The 16,994-nt window shown below is 47.1% G+C and overlaps 1 protein-coding gene across 1 annotated transcript in view; it reads left to right on the top strand.

Annotated features, from left to right (window-relative positions):
• GFPT2 (glutamine--fructose-6-phosphate transaminase 2) overlaps window positions 1-16,994 on the top strand; it is a 41,796-nt gene that overhangs the window by 11,980 nt on the left and 12,822 nt on the right. Inside the window, exons 2-10 of the mRNA XM_088798552.1 lie at window positions 2,138-2,245; window positions 3,059-3,157; window positions 3,605-3,730; window positions 6,934-6,992; window positions 7,612-7,746; window positions 10,047-10,108; window positions 12,098-12,177; window positions 12,651-12,768; window positions 16,417-16,580. Coding sequence (XP_088654678.1) covers window positions 2,138-2,245; window positions 3,059-3,157; window positions 3,605-3,730; window positions 6,934-6,992; window positions 7,612-7,746; window positions 10,047-10,108; window positions 12,098-12,177; window positions 12,651-12,768; window positions 16,417-16,580 — 951 coding nt within the window. The remainder of the gene's footprint in view (window positions 1-2,137; window positions 2,246-3,058; window positions 3,158-3,604; window positions 3,731-6,933; window positions 6,993-7,611; window positions 7,747-10,046; window positions 10,109-12,097; window positions 12,178-12,650; window positions 12,769-16,416; window positions 16,581-16,994) is intronic.

The raw sequence follows: 16,994 nt of genomic DNA, 5'->3' as shown, positions 1-16,994 counted from the left end.
ATATATATATATATATATATATATATATATATATATATATATATATCAAAATGATCACCACAGTAAGATTAGTTGACATTCATCACCTCACATATTTAAATTTTTTACTTATGAGAACTTTTAAGAGCTACTCTCTTAGCAACTTTCAAATGTACGAGGTCTGACAATTAAGTTCGTGAACTTGTTGCAACGATATTGCTAAACTTTTTTTATATCAGAGGGATTATTCATTATGAATTTGTACCAATTGGACAAACAGTTAACCAAGTTTACTATTTGGAAGTGCTAAAAAGACTTCTTGAAAAAGTTAGACGAAAAAGACCTGAACTTTTCGCCAACAATTTATGGCTCTTGCATCACGACACTGGCACTGTCTGTGAGGAAGTTTTTAGCCAGTAATAAATAACTGTATTGGAACACCCTCCCTACTCACCTGATCTGGCCCCCAGTGACTTCTTTCTTTACGCTAAGATAAAGGAAATATTGAAAGGAAGACATTTTGATGACATTCAGGACATCAAGGGTAATATGATGACAGCTCTGATGGCCATCCCACAAAAAGAGTTCCAGAATTGCTTTGAAGGGTGGACTAGGCGCTGGCATCAGTGCATAGCTTCCCAAGGGGAGTACTTTGAAGGTGACCATAGTGATACTAGCAATGAGGTATGTAGCACTTTTTCTAGGATGAGTTCACGAACTTAATTGTCTGACCACGTATGTGTACCATATTTTATTTATCCATTCATCTATCAGTGTTTCCATGGCTTGGTTGTTGTGAATAATGCTGTAAACAACATGGGGGTGCAGATATCTGGCAAATTTTTAATCCTGGTCAGACTTTCCTGTCATCCTAGAAAAGTGTTGGGAAAATAACAAAATTAAAAATTAAAACTGGGAAAATAAATCTTCTTTGAACCTATCTATACCTGAGGCAGCGCTGCCCAGTGGTAGGAGCGTTTAAGTCCTGAAATCAAGTGTCCTTGGTTCTGCTCCCAACTCTGGTTCAGTCACAGCCTGCCAGGCTTCCATTCCAGAAGGTAAGGGAGGCGATGGCAGGTCTGACCTCTAAGGCTGCTGCGACCTTTGATTGACTCCTGTGTGGGAATGCTTAGCCCAGTGCCTGGCACATGGTGCGTTCTCAGGAAGATTTCATGATCCATACTATTGCTTCTCTGATTAATACAGATTCAGGATCACTCGATTCCACAAACATTTATTGAACAAGGACAGTGTGCTGAGGTACAGTGAGAAATATGGAGATAGGAGCACCAGCCTGTGTCCCTGTCAGGTGACAGACATGTCTCAGGACACAAGAGCGCTGGGGTAACTCTGTGAACCAAGGGCTGGGGCCTGGACTAGCCTGCTGGGAGGTGGGGTTGGAGCTGAGCTGTGAGGAGGGCCAGGAAGAGGAGATGAAAGAGGGATGACTGGATGGGGCACTCGCAGGGCAAGATGGAGACAGGCCAGTGGTCCATGGTCTCAAGCAGGGGTGTGGAGGAGTTTGGAAAGATCCAACATGACAGCTGTTACTTCCTATTTGGGAAAATATTATTTTGGAATGTGAATACGAGAATAAAGCCAAACAAAACCTTCTTGGCTCATGGACCTCCCTTGAAGGTAAGGATTCTCTAGGGGCCAAGAGATGGTTTTGCTCTCGCTGTTGTAAAGTGGTGTTTACTGACCCAAGCAGCAGGCCTGAGCAGGAAGTGCAGCGAAGGCCACGATGCCCATTCCACCTGCTGTGACTTCTGTGTGACTCTTCCCAGCCGAGTTCTGTGCCAGTCAAGGTGACCATTGTAGGTGGGGACTTCCAGATTTCTGTGGGTGGCTGGGTTGTTTTGTTGATCTTTGCTGTTGTAAATCTTGCTGAAAGCCTCGTCTCCTGTGGAGAACTTGTCTGTGGTATAATTGTAAGGCCAAGGGTGTGTGGGTGTTCTTTGCGTGCTGTGTGGGTCTTTTTGACACAGGGGAAGGGCTGCCTCTGATGCCCTTCCGGAAGCAGGAGGGGAGCACGGCTCTTCCTCTGTCCGCAGCTTGGACCCTCCCTGGAGGATTGCCTGTGTCTGGGTGCCCAGACTGTGTTCATCGAAACGTGAACCCAGGGTTTTATAAAGTACGGTGTCCCCTCTTTTAACAGGAATCTTTGCCTACATGAACTACAGAGTCCCCCGGACCAGGAAGGAGATTTTTGAAACCCTCATCAAGGGCTTGCAGCGGCTGGAGTACAGAGGCTATGACTCGGCAGGTAGGCCCTGCAGGCTTCTGCCATAGAAACAGAACACTTGTTTGTTGGTTACATTTGAAAACTCTAGAAAAGTCGAAAGAAGAAACAAGGGTAAAAGAAATCTGTACCAAAGTGCCCCCGTCGGTATCTTTGTGTCCCTCCTCTGGTCATGGTTGGGGTGGTCTGGGGGTAGGCGGTGGACGGGTAGAGGTGTCGTGCAGCGATATTTTTTTTCACCTAATTGTAATGATACAGTTTTGTACTTTTATATGCTTTTTTCACTGTCTCAGCCTTTTCCATTATCTTGAACTCTTCCTAATGACCTAAATGTCTGCATAGTCCCCCACTGGGTGGCTGTCCCAGAGTTTACTCCTCCACGCGTCTGACTGGTGGACATTTAGTCTGTTTTCCATTTTTATTTAAGCCACCTTAGGAGAAAGGGAGAGCCAGATCATTTCACATCCGTATCAGTGCTTAGCAGAAAGCAACTCAGGTGGCAGATTGCAGGAACGCTGAGGCCGTGCAGGTACCAGCTAAGGTAGCAGGATACAAGCACATAGCAAGATGAATGCCCTTAAATGTGCCCACTGCCTCCGTGGCCAGCAGTGGCGTCTCTCCCTGCAGCTCCCCAGGGCTCGCCAGTGACTGCCCAGGGTCCAGGCACACATTCCCTGCTAGCTGGTAAGCGTTGCCACAGTCGACTAGGTGACAAGCCTGGGGAACAAGAGCTAAGAAATCAACAGCTCCTGCAGCCCTCACCCTGGGCGGTGCCCTGCAACCAAGTGTGTGAGGCCAATCTTAAATTCCAATACAGAAAATTGTGTTTATCTGCAGGTGTGGCAATTGATGGAAATAATAATGAAGTCAAAGAAAGACATATCCAGCTGGTCAAGAAAAGGGGGAAGGTCAAGGCTCTTGATGAAGAACTTTACAGTAAGTGCGAAGCACGCGAGTCAAAGCAATAAAGGTAGTGTGGGTCACTTGCAAATCTTTTATTCCAACAGTATTCGAGACTAGAAACACTAACTTGTCTGAGAGTGGATAAATAGAAGGAGGTTAAGCCCACATTGTAAAACTGTGTTTCCCAGACTGTGGGATGGTTTATTTTAGGTGGTGCATGAAGAATTGTTTTTAAAAATATTTAGTACTTATGTATTTATGTTTTCAATTTTTCTGGTGATAAGTACTAAGGAGACAGCAGCAGGGGTCTGGCAGAAGCCCCAGGAGGGGGTGGGGGCCTCTGCGGTCGCTGGTGGGATGTCCTGTTGGCGGGACGTGCTGCTGGCATGGCTGTGTCTGTGTAGCATGCCACCTTGCTGGATCAGTACGGTGTCGATGCTTATTTTGAAAGTGCAGCAAATGGATTTTTCTTTCATCTAGAACAAGACAGCATGGACTTAGAGGTGGAGTTTGAGACCCACTTTGGCATTGCCCACACACGCTGGGCCACCCATGGTGCCCCCAGTGCTGTCAACAGCCATCCGCAGCGCTCAGACAAAGGCAACGGTACGTAGTGTGGCCATGCTCCCTATCCCGAAGGTTCTGCCTGGCCCTGACCAAGCCAGGTTGATCCACACCCACCGCACTGGGCTTCTCAGCCACCCTGTCTTCTCTGGGGATCCAAACTGGTGGCACCAGCCCAGACAAGGGATAAACAGCCTAGCCCCTGGACGGTGCTGACCCCCAAGTATCTGCCGGAAATCGATAGCACTTCCTAAAAGTGCTGCTGGGACTTGGCTGCACGGCTGTGTGAAGGACCTGGGCACTGTTCCAAAACAAGGACTGAAGTGTTCCGGAGGGCTTGGTGCTTAAGGGAAGGTCCTCCTCCAGCTGAACCCACCCTGCCCCTGAGACAGTGGTCCTGGGAAAGGGGGTGCAGAGCTGACCTTGGTTCACTGAGTCTGAGGTGCCTGCTGCAATCTGGCCCCTGCAGTGAGGCCTCAGAGCCAAGGGCTTGGGATCTGGAGAAGCAGAGGCTGCAGCTGACAGCCCAGGAATGCCTCCCAGCTGCAGAACTCTCCACTTGGCTTGCTTTCCATTTGTAAAAAGTGAGAATGGTTGTACGTTAACTTCTGGCATCCCTTGATAAACTGGAAGGTACAGTGACTGGGCTCACAGTACCTCAGAGTTCCACTGACAAACAGTGGGCCAAGGTCACAGAGCAGGGCCCCGGCCACCGCTCACAGCAGTCACAGGGGCACCAGGCCCTCTGGTGGGCTTCGCGCTCCCAATTCTCCCAACTGCCCCCTCATGTCAGCCTCAGCTCACGGGTCCACAGCACTTGCTTGGGCCCCCAGGACAGTTCTCCATGCCGTGGTTTTCCTGAATGATGCCCCACCCACTCTTGTGGGGGGAGGACTTGTAGGTCTGGGGCTCTCATTGGCAGCTCTTGGGGGCTCAGGGATGTCGGGGCCTTCCTATAACAGGACACAGTAGGCATGTGAGGTGGAAGAGGGCATAATCCTTGACTTCTCCCAGAGCTCCAAGGCAGGCGAAGGCCTGAGAACATCATCTGGGCCCTCTACTGAGCACCCACCCTGGGCTGGGCCTGGTCACGTCAGGAGCCCCAAATTACACCTGGGCACGATGGGGAGGGTGTCCATGGAGAGAATGGTCTCTGGAGTCAGCTGGGAGCCCTACTCTGAAATGTCCCCTGGCAGAGTTCAGGTTCTTGCGAAGCCTCACGATAGAGTAAGGATCAGATACATCGGACGAGCCATGGGGTGCTCCTTAGCAGAGCCTTAGCTAAATACAACATGCCTCTCTGTGGTTAATTCTCCTGTTAATCCCCCTGGGAGTTGGGCCACAGGACAGAGCTCAGGGTCCTTTGCCCCTGTGGACACTGTGGTTCCCCAAAAAGGCTCACCTGCCTCTTCTGGAGAACAGAGGGGAGACCCGTGCACCCCTGTCAGCAGAGCAGCCTCAGGTAGCTCAGGGGCCGGGCCGCGTGTGCATCCGCATGGTCAGTCTCAGGCAGTGAGGGTTTTAATGGGGACTGTCCCCTGGACCATAGGATGTCCCACTAGTAGGACAGGCACCCTACGCCCAGGAGGGAGACAGCAGACCCCATGGTGCTGAGAAGCTAGAACATGCATTCAGCCAAACCCCAAGGCAGATGCAGGGCTGGTCTCAGCAGCAGTTGTGTTGGCTGAGGAAACGTTGTGCCAAGACCATGTGCCCCAAGATATTGCCACCCCAGCCACAGCCCCCTGCCCACCCAGGTGAAAAGGTGAACCCCTGCTTCAGTGCAGACTATGATTCTGTGTCCCCAAAGCCGGGAGGATCTGAGGAGATGCCCCCACACCCAAACTTGGAAATGCCTGCCCTGACTCAGAATGAGTAATTGAAAGCAAAACAACATGGGACGTAAGAAAAGATTCATAATATGTCTTTAGCAGCTCATCAGTGATAGCTGGAGAGCAGACTCTTAAGGAAGACTTACACCCACAAACAACATTGCACAGGGAAATTACACAAAGGAGATTTCTCAAAGAAAACATGGATTCCAGTTACCAGTTAATATTGAGAAGACAGTAGACTGAGATGAAAGAAAATGTGACAGGGTTAAGAAAATAATGTAAGAAATAATGTTGCAGTAGATATGACAACAGTTGGAGGAGGTGATGGATATGGGGGCAGTTAACAGGTGTCTAAAAGGTGGATAACTGGTGTCCCCAAGAGAGATCAGAACAAATGGAGCAGGAAATACATGTAAGGCTATGGCAGAGGTGAGCAGGGCTAGCACACTTGCTGAAAATGGCTTTCTTTATGCAAGCCCTCATATTTCCTGTGACCTCACAAAAGTAAACAGTATATTGTAAAAATATACAGAGGAAATTGTGGTAAAAATAAAGAAAAAGAATAAAAGAAAAGGTTTTAAAAGATGTAATAGGTAAAATCTGTCCTGCAGTGAAATAAAACTTGAGTTAGAGATCCAAAGGTTGCTGACTAATAGTCAATATTTATGAAGAATACCCAATACCCAGACACATTCTGGTAGAATTATTGACTCTCAAGGATAATAGTCTTTCCGTTATCCAGGCTGAGGAGAGGGTTACTATCCTAGGAAAACTCTCAGGCTGGCCTTAGACTTTTTCCTCAGGTATTTATTGAGCATGTACAGTGGCAACTGAGGGGACCGCCCTCACCCTCCCACTGTCCCACCTGTGCCACGTAGGAGTGGGGTGGAGTGGGAAGCCCGGGGATGGCAGGACTTCTGGGGTTTTTCCCCTAAGAAAACCAGGATTTTTAAGAGAAAACTCAAAATTTTCAGTTCAAATCTTTTTATGATGCAGTGGGGTCAAACAGAAGCACATGTGTGGACCACTAGTTTGTGACTTCTTTGAGTCAATTGGGAAGGCTGGAATCATTTCTGGGTAATGAAGGGTTAATCGTCCCCATTTGACGTAAATAGCTGAGCTTATTTGGTGACACTGTAGACCACAAGTCAGAGCTCTTTGCATGGTCAGATTGGTGGATGCTTTTTATTGAAAAAAATGTGTATTTCCTCAGGTTGCAATCGTAGTCATAGCAGACGTCAGTTCCAGTGCCTGTAAATGAAGTTTGCTTAGCAGACATCCCTGCAGGAGCAGACGTTGCAGAGCTCCCAGCTGTCAAATCATTTCCCTTTACGTTTGACTCGAACTTCACTTCTTCAACTTCACTTCTTTCCTAAGAGCATTTGTCTTTTAACTACACCTTTCTTTCAGAATTCGTTGTCATCCACAATGGGATCATCACAAATTACAAAGACCTGAGGAAATTTCTGGTAAGATACTTCTCTTGGGTAACAGCTAAGCCAAGTGGTCTTGGTCTTCCCCCAGAAATTTTCCAACCAGCTCATTTCCCTCTGGAAACAAAGGCAAGAGCTGAGTGAGAGCCACTTTTGGCCACGTCACTACCTGAGACGTGAACCTCAGCCCCAGCCCAGCTGCCTCCCGGCTCTTGCTGGAGGAGGTAGCAGGGCACTTGTGTTCACTAGGGCTGCTACAGATTGGCAGAATCAAAAGAACACCAACTTCCTTTTATTAAAGCATCTGCACTAAATTATCAACTCACACACCAAATGGAATGTGGGGTGGGGAGACACATGGCAAGTGTCTAAAGGATGAAAGTTGCCACGTTGGCTGGGATGTGGGTGGATTTGACTCAACTTATTTGATCACTTTGACTGCTATTATTTTGCAATGTCCAGATTTGTGGCAACGACAAGCTTCTGAGGTGGGAATGACTCAGCCGTGTTGCGCTGTGTGATTCTGGCAACCATTTCTCTTCCCTTTCTCATTTTCCTGTTCTCGCCTTAAGTCACTCTGAGAGCGAGTCATGAGGGGGAGAGGGAGCTGGACAGGCCATTGTTGTGCAATGACCATTCCAACCAAATATTCCAGGAAAGCAAAGGCTATGAGTTTGAGTCAGAAACAGACACGGAGACCATCGCCAAGCTGATCAAATATGTGTTTGACAACAGAGAAGTTGAGGACGTCACATTTTCAACACTGGTCGAGAGAGTCATTCAGCAGTTGGTGAGTTACAGGTCCTACCTGTCTAAACCACCCCTCGTTTTTCATAAGCATTTACCAGGCACATTTGTGCAAAGGATCTGAGGACTCAAGTTGGTTCATTTACAGCATCTGGTCTTAAGACGTTTCAACCTTGTAAAATTGGGAGAAGTTCTGTGATTCAGGTAGTGAATCAAATAGAAGTGCCTTGCCTCATTTTAGCATGTCTGAAATTGCAGCTGGCCTGCTGAGCTGTGGCTTCTTACGATCGTGGGTTGCACACAGGACCTTGGTCATGGCTGTTCACAGTGCCATCTTTTCAATTGAGTTGTGTGCGCCATCGGTTATGTACCCGAGATGCATTTAACTGATGTTGGAGACAGGATTGTAGTCTTTTGCCCTGTTTCGGTAAAGCAATTATTCGTCCCTGGGGACAAATGTTCCCACGTCCTTCCTGAGTGGATGGAAGGAATGCAGAGGAAGTAAAGAGAGCAGGTGCAGATTGTCAAGAAGTTTGATTGGAGAGGAAGGGCACAAAAATACAGCCCAGTGGTGGGAAAGGGTTGCAGTTCCGAGGCAGAATTGCATTTTGGATTAGGACACATCAGATCAGTTCTTTGTGCTGAAGGGAATGATCCATGAGAGAGAGTAATTCATGATTTCCCAGAGGGCTGGACCCAGCAAACCAAGTCCCCGGAAAGGGGCACATGCTAGGGATGTCTCCCTCGTTGGAGAAAGAGGTGAAGCAGATACAGGCTCTGCAGGGGATGATGGGGGACACAGGAGAGGCCTCCAGACTTCCCAGAGCCTGTGAATTAGGCTCCAGGGCATTGGGAGTCCAATAGCTCCTCCAAGACGGGGACAGCCTGGGGACAGTGTTCAGAGCCGACAATCCAGAACATCTGTGATCAGAGGCTGCTGTCATTCAAAATATATCACCCTTTGGTGTTTTCAGGATCTTTTATAAAAAGTAAGTCTACTGTTGAACCCTTTGCTCTGCGACTCCCATTTCGGGGATCCTAATTTAGAGTACATATTTCTAGTTAAGAATCTGGCCCCTAAGGAACGTACAGTCTAATGTCTCTGAGATGTGCAATGAACCGACTTGGATTCGCAGCACAGCACTACTTCCTCTTTTCATAATTTAAAATTCCGAAACTACCTCCCCGGTGATGGCACTTTGAAACTTCAGTGACTTCCCTTATCTGAAGCAACACAGTTCTTTCTGGCAGAGAACGAAAAGCGTATTCTATCCAGTCCTACTTCGTTGTTGACAAAACCAGCAGGGTGAATGTCAGGCTGCTCAGGGTCTGCCTGAAACCCTCTCTCTTAGGGCAGTTTGAAAGGCCCTTAGAAGCCTGGCGACGCTGACTTTGGGTCCCTCTGGCTGTGTGACAGAGTTGGCAAATAGGCCGTAGCACACTGGATGTACGGGGCCTTATGTCTGCTCAGGGCTCCTAGCCATGGGGGACTTCACGTGGAAATCCAGATTTACAGCTGGTTGTACATAACTAAAGTCTACTTGGGTCGTGACAAATCAGTACTGCATGGTCAGAGTGTAGGAGAGAATCATGCATTAAGGATTTAAGTAGAAAGAGCATTTGGAGTCTTGAGTTAGGAGAACTGGGTTCCACTTCTGGTTTGCACAAACCAACAAGCTGAGGCAGGAGATAATTGACAGTCATCACCATAGAAATAATAATAATTACAATAATAACAACTCATGCTTCTCTTGGGTTCTCTATATGGCAGGCACTCTTCTAAGCACTTAAAATGCACTGGCTCACAGAAGCCGTACAAGGTGGGACTACTAGTCTCATTTCCATTCACCATGAGGAAATGAGGTGCAAAGAGGCTGCAGTGTTGCCCAGTTAAAGGGTGGAGCCAGGATTTGAAGCCAGGCTCTAGTGTGTGTTGAGCTAAGCACAGGTTATGGATCAGCCCCTTTAATCCTCACAGTTGCTCTCTGAGGAGGTACTGTCGCCAGGGACAGGGGCCCTGGCCCTGCTTCTCACCTGACCCCTGGTTCTAATGCACCAGTCCGCCCAGTTCACCGCAGAACTGGGAATCCCTCTTTGTGGTCCTCGGCAGGGGTGGTTGCTCACGCTGAAATCCACAGGGTCTGGTCTTTGGTACTTGCGTGGTCCTGTCTATTTTGCTATCCCCTCCTGATGGCCCCCTGCATGGGCTGTCCTGCCTTCAGAGCCTGACCTCTCACAGTGAACAGGGACTCTGGGAGACCTGTCTGGGACAGCAGCCTGGGCTGCAGTGGCCTGGCTTAGCTGAAGTGAGTTGTTCTTCACTCTTGTCCCCTATGTTTTCAGGAAGGTGCATTCGCATTGGTTTTCAAGAGCATCCACTACCCGGGAGAAGCTGTTGCCACAAGGTGAGGCGAACGCGTTGACATTTCCAACAGCAAATAACTAAGATACAGTCACTAAGGTTGAGGTACAAGGGGCCATCAGGCCTCTGGAAAACTGGAAGGTACTTGCTCTATCTAAGGGACAACTGTGGCTTAGCCACAGAGAATGTAACCCATCATCTCTTTGGCCAGAGCTTCTGATTTTTTAAAGAGAAACCAGTTGGATTTTTATTTGAAATCTCCGGATTTTCAGAAGTTGAGAACAAATTCAAATTTAAAATACAATTATACATCGAGGGCAGATCCAGTTTTCATGGGGCTTGAAGCCTATATAATTTCAAACTTTCTTTAGAAAGGGCATGCAAAATTATGACTGTGAAACTAGGAACAAAAATGAACATTGATTTGAATCCAGTAAAGAAGAGGCCTCAAAGCTCAGAGCTCAAGCTTCATTACCTTCAAAGCAGGGGTGTCCCAGGAATCAGCCAAGAGGGTGGATTCAGCCTACATGTCCCTCTGTTAGAGTCGCCAGGGTCCCCAGCGCTGTGGAGTCACTCACCTGCTTGTGCCATCCTCTCATTTTATATTCAAATGGGTTGTTTGGTCATCTGCCCGTTTGTCTATCCATCTGGCCCTACATCCATCCATTCATCTAACCATCTAGCCATCCATCAGTCCAGCTGTCCACGTCCTTCCATACATCTGTCCATCCCTCTCTCCATCCAACTAATATTTGTTCAGCACTTACTATGTGTTGGGCTCTGGGGACCTAGTGACATCAGACTTGGTCCTGCCCTTAAGGACTGGACATTTGTACAGGAAGACTGTCAGGGCAGATAATGGTGATGCTCTGTGATGGGGGCAGGGTGCAGGTGTCAGCCTGGGGGGGCAGGCAAAGGGACCAACATGAGCAAAGGCACCTCAGGGGTCTACAGTTAGGCCAGGATGGGGGGTGGGGCACTGGTGGGACTTGAGGTTCGTCCAGTCTCAGTGTGTGCTTATTGACACCAGATGTGTGCCAGGCTTGGGGGACAGCAGTGAACAAGGTCATGTGGACACTGCCCCATGAACTTCGAGGGTTGGTGGGGAGTGGGAACGTGGGCAGAGGTCCACCTCGGCAGGGCCTGGGATGCCCGTGGGCTGCAGACTTCATTCTGAAGGCATTGGGGAGTCACTGAGAATGTACCTGTGGTGCTGGGAGACCGGGACAGACAGGGTGAGGCTTTCCCTTGCAGACTGTCAAAGTATTTAGGCAGAAAATAGTGCGAATATGTTATGATTTTAATTGTTTCTAGGACAGGAATGAATTTATCATTCGGAATTTAATTCCTTCAAATGATAGAATTATATACATGTTGGTCCTTATTAAATTTAGACACCCCTTTTAAAATCTGATATTAATCATGATACTACTCTTTTAAATGAATGCAGAAGGCAGGTCAGCTGCAGGAATTGCCCAAGGAGACTGAAAAATCACTGTCTCCTTTGTGATGGCATCTGCCTTCTGCAGATCAGAGAGTTGAAACTTTGCCTGTGCGGTGTCCTTCAGACAGAGATAAAACCACCCTTGAAAGTGCCTTCAGTGGCCCACAAAGTCAAGCAGACCCAAAGCCAGTCAGCTGAATGCCCCTCAAAGCTGGAGAATACCTGAGACAGGTGGAAAGGGGGCAAAGACAGCCTTTGTGCAGATCCTGGGCCTCAAGGGCTCCCGCGTGAGCGATGCGAACGGAGGCAGGTGGAGACCCGAGCTCCTGCGTGCTGCCAGGGCCTGACAGGGACTCGGCTTCTGTGGTAACAGCCTGTGCGGGGACTCACTGGGCAGGAGGGTGGCACCATGGAAGCGAAAGCCTGTTGGTCCCTGCCCCAAGCCTTGGGAGCATCTTCCTGTGGCCTAGGAGTCCATCGTGTGGGACCTCAACAGGGTGCTTTGCCCCATCCTCAGTGCTCAGAGGACACCCAGCCCAGCCCGGCTGTCAGTATGACGGCTAACTCGACCTGCTCTTATCCCTGCAGGAGAGGCAGCCCCCTGCTCATTGGAGTGCGGAGCAAGCACAAGCTCTCCACGGAGCAGATCCCCATCTTGTACAGGACGCGTAAGTCCCTTCCCTTCAGGAAGGCTGGCTGCTGGTGCCCCAGTGAAGGCAGCCCTGCCCCCTGAAGGCATGCCGCCCCTCACCGTGCAGAGTGGCCTGCATGGGGTGCTGCCAAGTCCAAAAGGTTCTCTCAGGCAATGGAGACTTGGCTCTATTTTGTCAAAAGCTTCTTTAGTATGGATATTTTTGAACATATACCCAAGTCGAGGGAACGGCATGCAGCTCTGTTATATGCAGGCACTCATGCCCAGATTCCAGTGCTGATTTGGTTTGGTTTGTTTTTGGCCCTTTAAATGCCCTTACAGCAGCACTGTGCTATATGGGGATCTTTCACATGATTTGGCTGATGCAGCCAAAGCTAAAAATTGCAAATTTCTCCCACGCATTTCCAAAGGGGGAAATGGGCTGCATGCTTTGTGTTATTCAAACAAAAGAGTTTAACAGAACTTGTGATCCTCTTCTTCATTTGCTAGGCAGTATTGAGAACATGAAGAACATCTGTAACTCGAGGGTGAAGAGGCTGGACAGCTCCACCTGCCTTCACGCCGTGGGCAATAAAGCCGTGGAATTCTTTTTCGCTTCCGATGCAAGGTAGCCAAGCCTTGTCTGCTTTCTTTCCTAGGACTGTGTTATCAAGAATGACCCTGCCCCCATGTGAGCTGTTTTCTCCCTGCCCAGCAGGGGCAGGGATGATGGCAGATTTCAGCTTGTGGTGGCACAGTGAGCACCTGCGTGGCTGTCAACAGCAGCCCTGGTGGCCAAAGGCCAGGTCCACTCACAATGTTTGGGGCCCACCCAGAATAATTGGATTAGTTGCCAACATTTTTAAACTGGGAAATTTCACATAAAAATCTGGATTTTCTGAAAAACTAGCAGATCTGAGCACACTGGGCAGTGCTCCCTCTGGCCCAGGTTGTCTGGGGCTGCACCAAGGCTGCTCCCTTTAGGTGGGGCAGATGTCTGCGGGCCTTCCCTCCCGCACTTTGCCTGAGTCTGACAGTTCGTAAAAGACAGAGCCAAGATTTAGGGTTTTGGTCCAATTGATTCCAAAGTCCATGCTCTTCGTCATCAATACTCAGAAACAATAATTCTGAAATTTGAGAATGTCGGCTTCATAGCCATTTTAGTACAAAAAATGTATACGCACACATACATACTCAGAAAAGGCCCTAACACTTTCCTGCTAGTTGAAAGAGAAAACCACCATAAACACCACCAGTACCTCCTTCATCCAAACCTTTGTTAAGCCTCTTTCCCATCAGCTCATGGGGCCTTTCTGTGACCAGGTGAAGTCTCCTGGGACACACGTACCAGGAAGCTCTCAGCCCACAGCCAGCATGGTGCTTACTGCAGATAGGAGGGGGCAGGGCTTGCCAAACTCTGTTCCTTACAGCACCGTTTCGATGAGAAGCTAATATTATTTCATTTATTCTAAGACACAATTATGTTATAGATTTCAGCATTTATAAGTGGCGTCTTGCAGTTATAATCTGCTGCACTTTCTTAAAAGTATATGAAGTAATCGTGATCTTAAGATCAGTGTTACCTTATAGTGAATGAAACATGGTAGATGTTTCTCAAAAAGAAAGAAACAAAAAAAAGCATGACTTACCTAAAAGGAGATGAAGTAATTATTTGTAGCCGATATGATTATATACTTTCAAAAGCCAACTGAAAGACTATTAGAGCTAATACTAGTGGCTGGTCAGAGAATAAAGGTTTTGAAATCCAACATCCCAACAATAGCCACTAAGCTGTCAGCTGAAAGGGGGTGGGGGTGAGGAACACATCCACCTGGCCTGTTGTGTCACTTCTCCTGACTAGCACAGTTGGCTCTGGAAACCTTTGTTGAACCAAAAAAAACCACAAAAAAACCATAATCTATTTACCGCAGCTGATAAAATGTTTTCATCCCTTAAAATAAATTTTGGTAAAAATAGTCCAGAACCTGATTGGAGAAGACTAGAAAAGTTTACCATGAGAAACAGAGGTTTCAATCAAGGAAGAGAGTTCACATTCCTTGGCAGGAAGGATATTGTTTTTTTAATTAATTGGTTTAAAATTAATTTAATAATTAAAAACTAATTCTTAAAGATACTGTTCTCCTTAATACATAAATTCAATGTTATAAATAAAATCCTCAAGATTCTTTTGTTTGTATAGGTTTTGGGGAAGTTAATAAAGTGATTCTACAATGTATGGTGTATGAGTATAGATGAGAAAGCCCTCAAGTATTGAAAAGTGAGAATGACAAGGGTGACCCTCCCAGATATGAAGGCATCCTGCAGCGCTCTCGTGATGACAGCAGCCAGCCTGTGCTGTAGCCTTACTGCCGGACAGTGTGCTGAGGGCTTCGCCAGGATGGTCCCATTTAGACCTCTGGTGCAGGCACAGCGATTATGTCCTGTTATCCAAGGGGTTGTGTCTGTGTTGCCCGAGGGCACAGGACTGGCAAGAGAGATGAGGATTTCACCTTGGGTCTGATGACTAGATAATACTATCATCCATTTTGTAAATAAAAATAATAGTTATATCTAAACATACAGATGTGCATGCACACATAAGTATGTGTATTAAGCCCTGTCTGGAGGGCAATGTAATATAAGCAGCATTTGTCTCTGGGACCTGGGATCAGGCCAGAAACGGCTTCCTCTTGTTAGTCTGTGTTCTTTACTTTCTAAACAATGGGTGTATATTGTTTGAAGTATTTTTTTCTCAATGTGGTGGTTTTCCATCATTCTTCAACTCTCTTCCCTAGGATCTGTCTGGAGACCCCTCTCTTAGGGCCATAGAATTTGGTAGATTTTTTTCTCTTTAACTTTGCAGTAGGAGTTTTAAATGTTCATTTTTCTGCACAGGACATGTATGGGTGTGGCACTTGGTAGAATGAGGGTTTTTTTCCTCCCTCGTCCTTCCATTCCAATACCACCTTATATACCCCCTGTGCTGTTGACTACCTTTCTTTTTCATTTACCAACTTCTCTAACTTAAATTTATTTTTAAAAGAAACTGTCTATTGCCAATTCAAGAAAAAAATTCACATGTAAATATATTATTAAGCCTTGTCTGAAGGGCAATACAATATAAGCAGCATTTACCGTTATTACCTTCCATACAGAGAAAGTTATAAAAATAAACACAAAAACCCTACATTTCATTGGTAGACATATTTTATATTTGCTTTTAAGCCCCTTGTTGTGTGTGTGTGTGTGTGTGTGTGTGTGTGTGTGTGTGTGTGTGTGTTAAGAAACAAGAGTCGTTTGTCCTGATGAGTTTCCCACTGTCTGGATTTTGCTGAGTAGATCCCCCATAGTGTCATTTAGCATGGTCCTCTGTCCACTCTATTTCCTGCAAGCTGCAGTTTACAGATGTTTAGGAGCTTAATCTCCTTCAGGTCTGACTGTCTGATCAGGGGTTCCAGACTACTTCGCAGATGGTGGTGTGTCCTTCCATCAGGAGGCACATCTGCTTTATTGCCTTTCTGTGCTATTAAGATTGATCAGGGGTTCAAGTGTTGCCAGCCTTAGCCTTCCATTATAAAGCTGCTTTCAGCCTTTCACTATTTGGTTTCAGTAGCCATTAATGGTCCTTGATTAGAGCTAGTGATAATTAGGAATTTGTAAGTTAATTATTCTAATCCTGTCATTCTTTCCTTATTAGCTCTATTCCTCCTATAAAAAGACACTTGCCTTCATAAATGATGTGGTTATTCTGGAAGATAGATCGTTGGAAAGGCAGTGTTGCATTCCTTCCCTTTAGAATTTAGGATAACGTGTTGGTTCCTGAACATTCTCCAAAGGTGAATGTTCCTGAACATTCTCCAAAGGTGACATCGTTTGGATCCTGATTTGAAAAAAGCAATTACAGAAGGGGAAAGGGCATCTGAGACTATTGGGGAAATTTGAACATACTGGATATTTGATGATACGAAGGGATAACCATTAATTTTAGATATGGTGATGGTATTGTAGTAGGTTAAAAATAATCCTTATCTTCTAGAGATATAAGCTAAAATGTTTATAGATGAAATGATATGATATCTGGGACTGGTTTCAAAATAATTCTGGGTGGGACAGTAGGGAGGTGTGAATCGATGTTTATAGTGTGGTGTCCTTGTCCCTTCTGAAATGCCTTCAGTGCACTGATATGGACCCACACTTGGGAATCAGTGAGTGACTGCCATCTTGCAGCTGTTGGGCACAGTCCCCTCCTGTGATGCCCATGTTTTCCTCGCCCCAGTGCTATCATAGAACATACCAACCGGGTCATCTTCCTTGAGGACGACGACATCGCCGCAGTGGCTGATGGGAAACTCTCTATTCACCGGGTCAAGCGTTCGGCTAGTGATGATCCGTCTCGAGCCATCCAGACCTTGCAGATGGAATTGCAGCAAATCATGAAAGGCAGGTGTCCTCTGCAGGTCTGTGTGCAGCAGTCTCAGGGGGCAGGTGTTCTGGGGGGAGCCTGGACTGCCGTCTCTAAGGGAGTTTCTGACTATATTCAGGCGCTGGGTTCCCCTGCTGGATCTGACCAGTCCATGAACTGCCCCCCCTTCTACAATTCTGGGAAACATTTCTATACCCCAGGCATCATTTCTTCCCTAGGTGGGAGACCTGAAGTAATGGGGCAACTGTGAACCACTTCCTCCTTTCAAAGAGAGACTCTCTCCCCACACCCACATTTATCTCCCTGCACCCTGTTCTTCACAGGGCACCTGGGTGAACTTTTAAGAATATGAACCAGACCCTTTGTCCTGCTACATAAAGCCGTCCAATAGCTTCCTGCTGTTCTTAAAATAAAATCCACAGCCCCCCACA

This window comes from Rhinolophus sinicus, chromosome 5, assembly GCF_057876585.1.
Source record: "Rhinolophus sinicus isolate RSI-liver-muscle chromosome 5, RSI-T2T, whole genome shotgun sequence".
Classification (NCBI taxonomy): Eukaryota; Metazoa; Chordata; class Mammalia; order Chiroptera; family Rhinolophidae; genus Rhinolophus; species Rhinolophus sinicus.
Note: the sequence above shows the minus strand (reverse complement) of the source record. Positions and strands in the feature narration are given on the sequence as shown.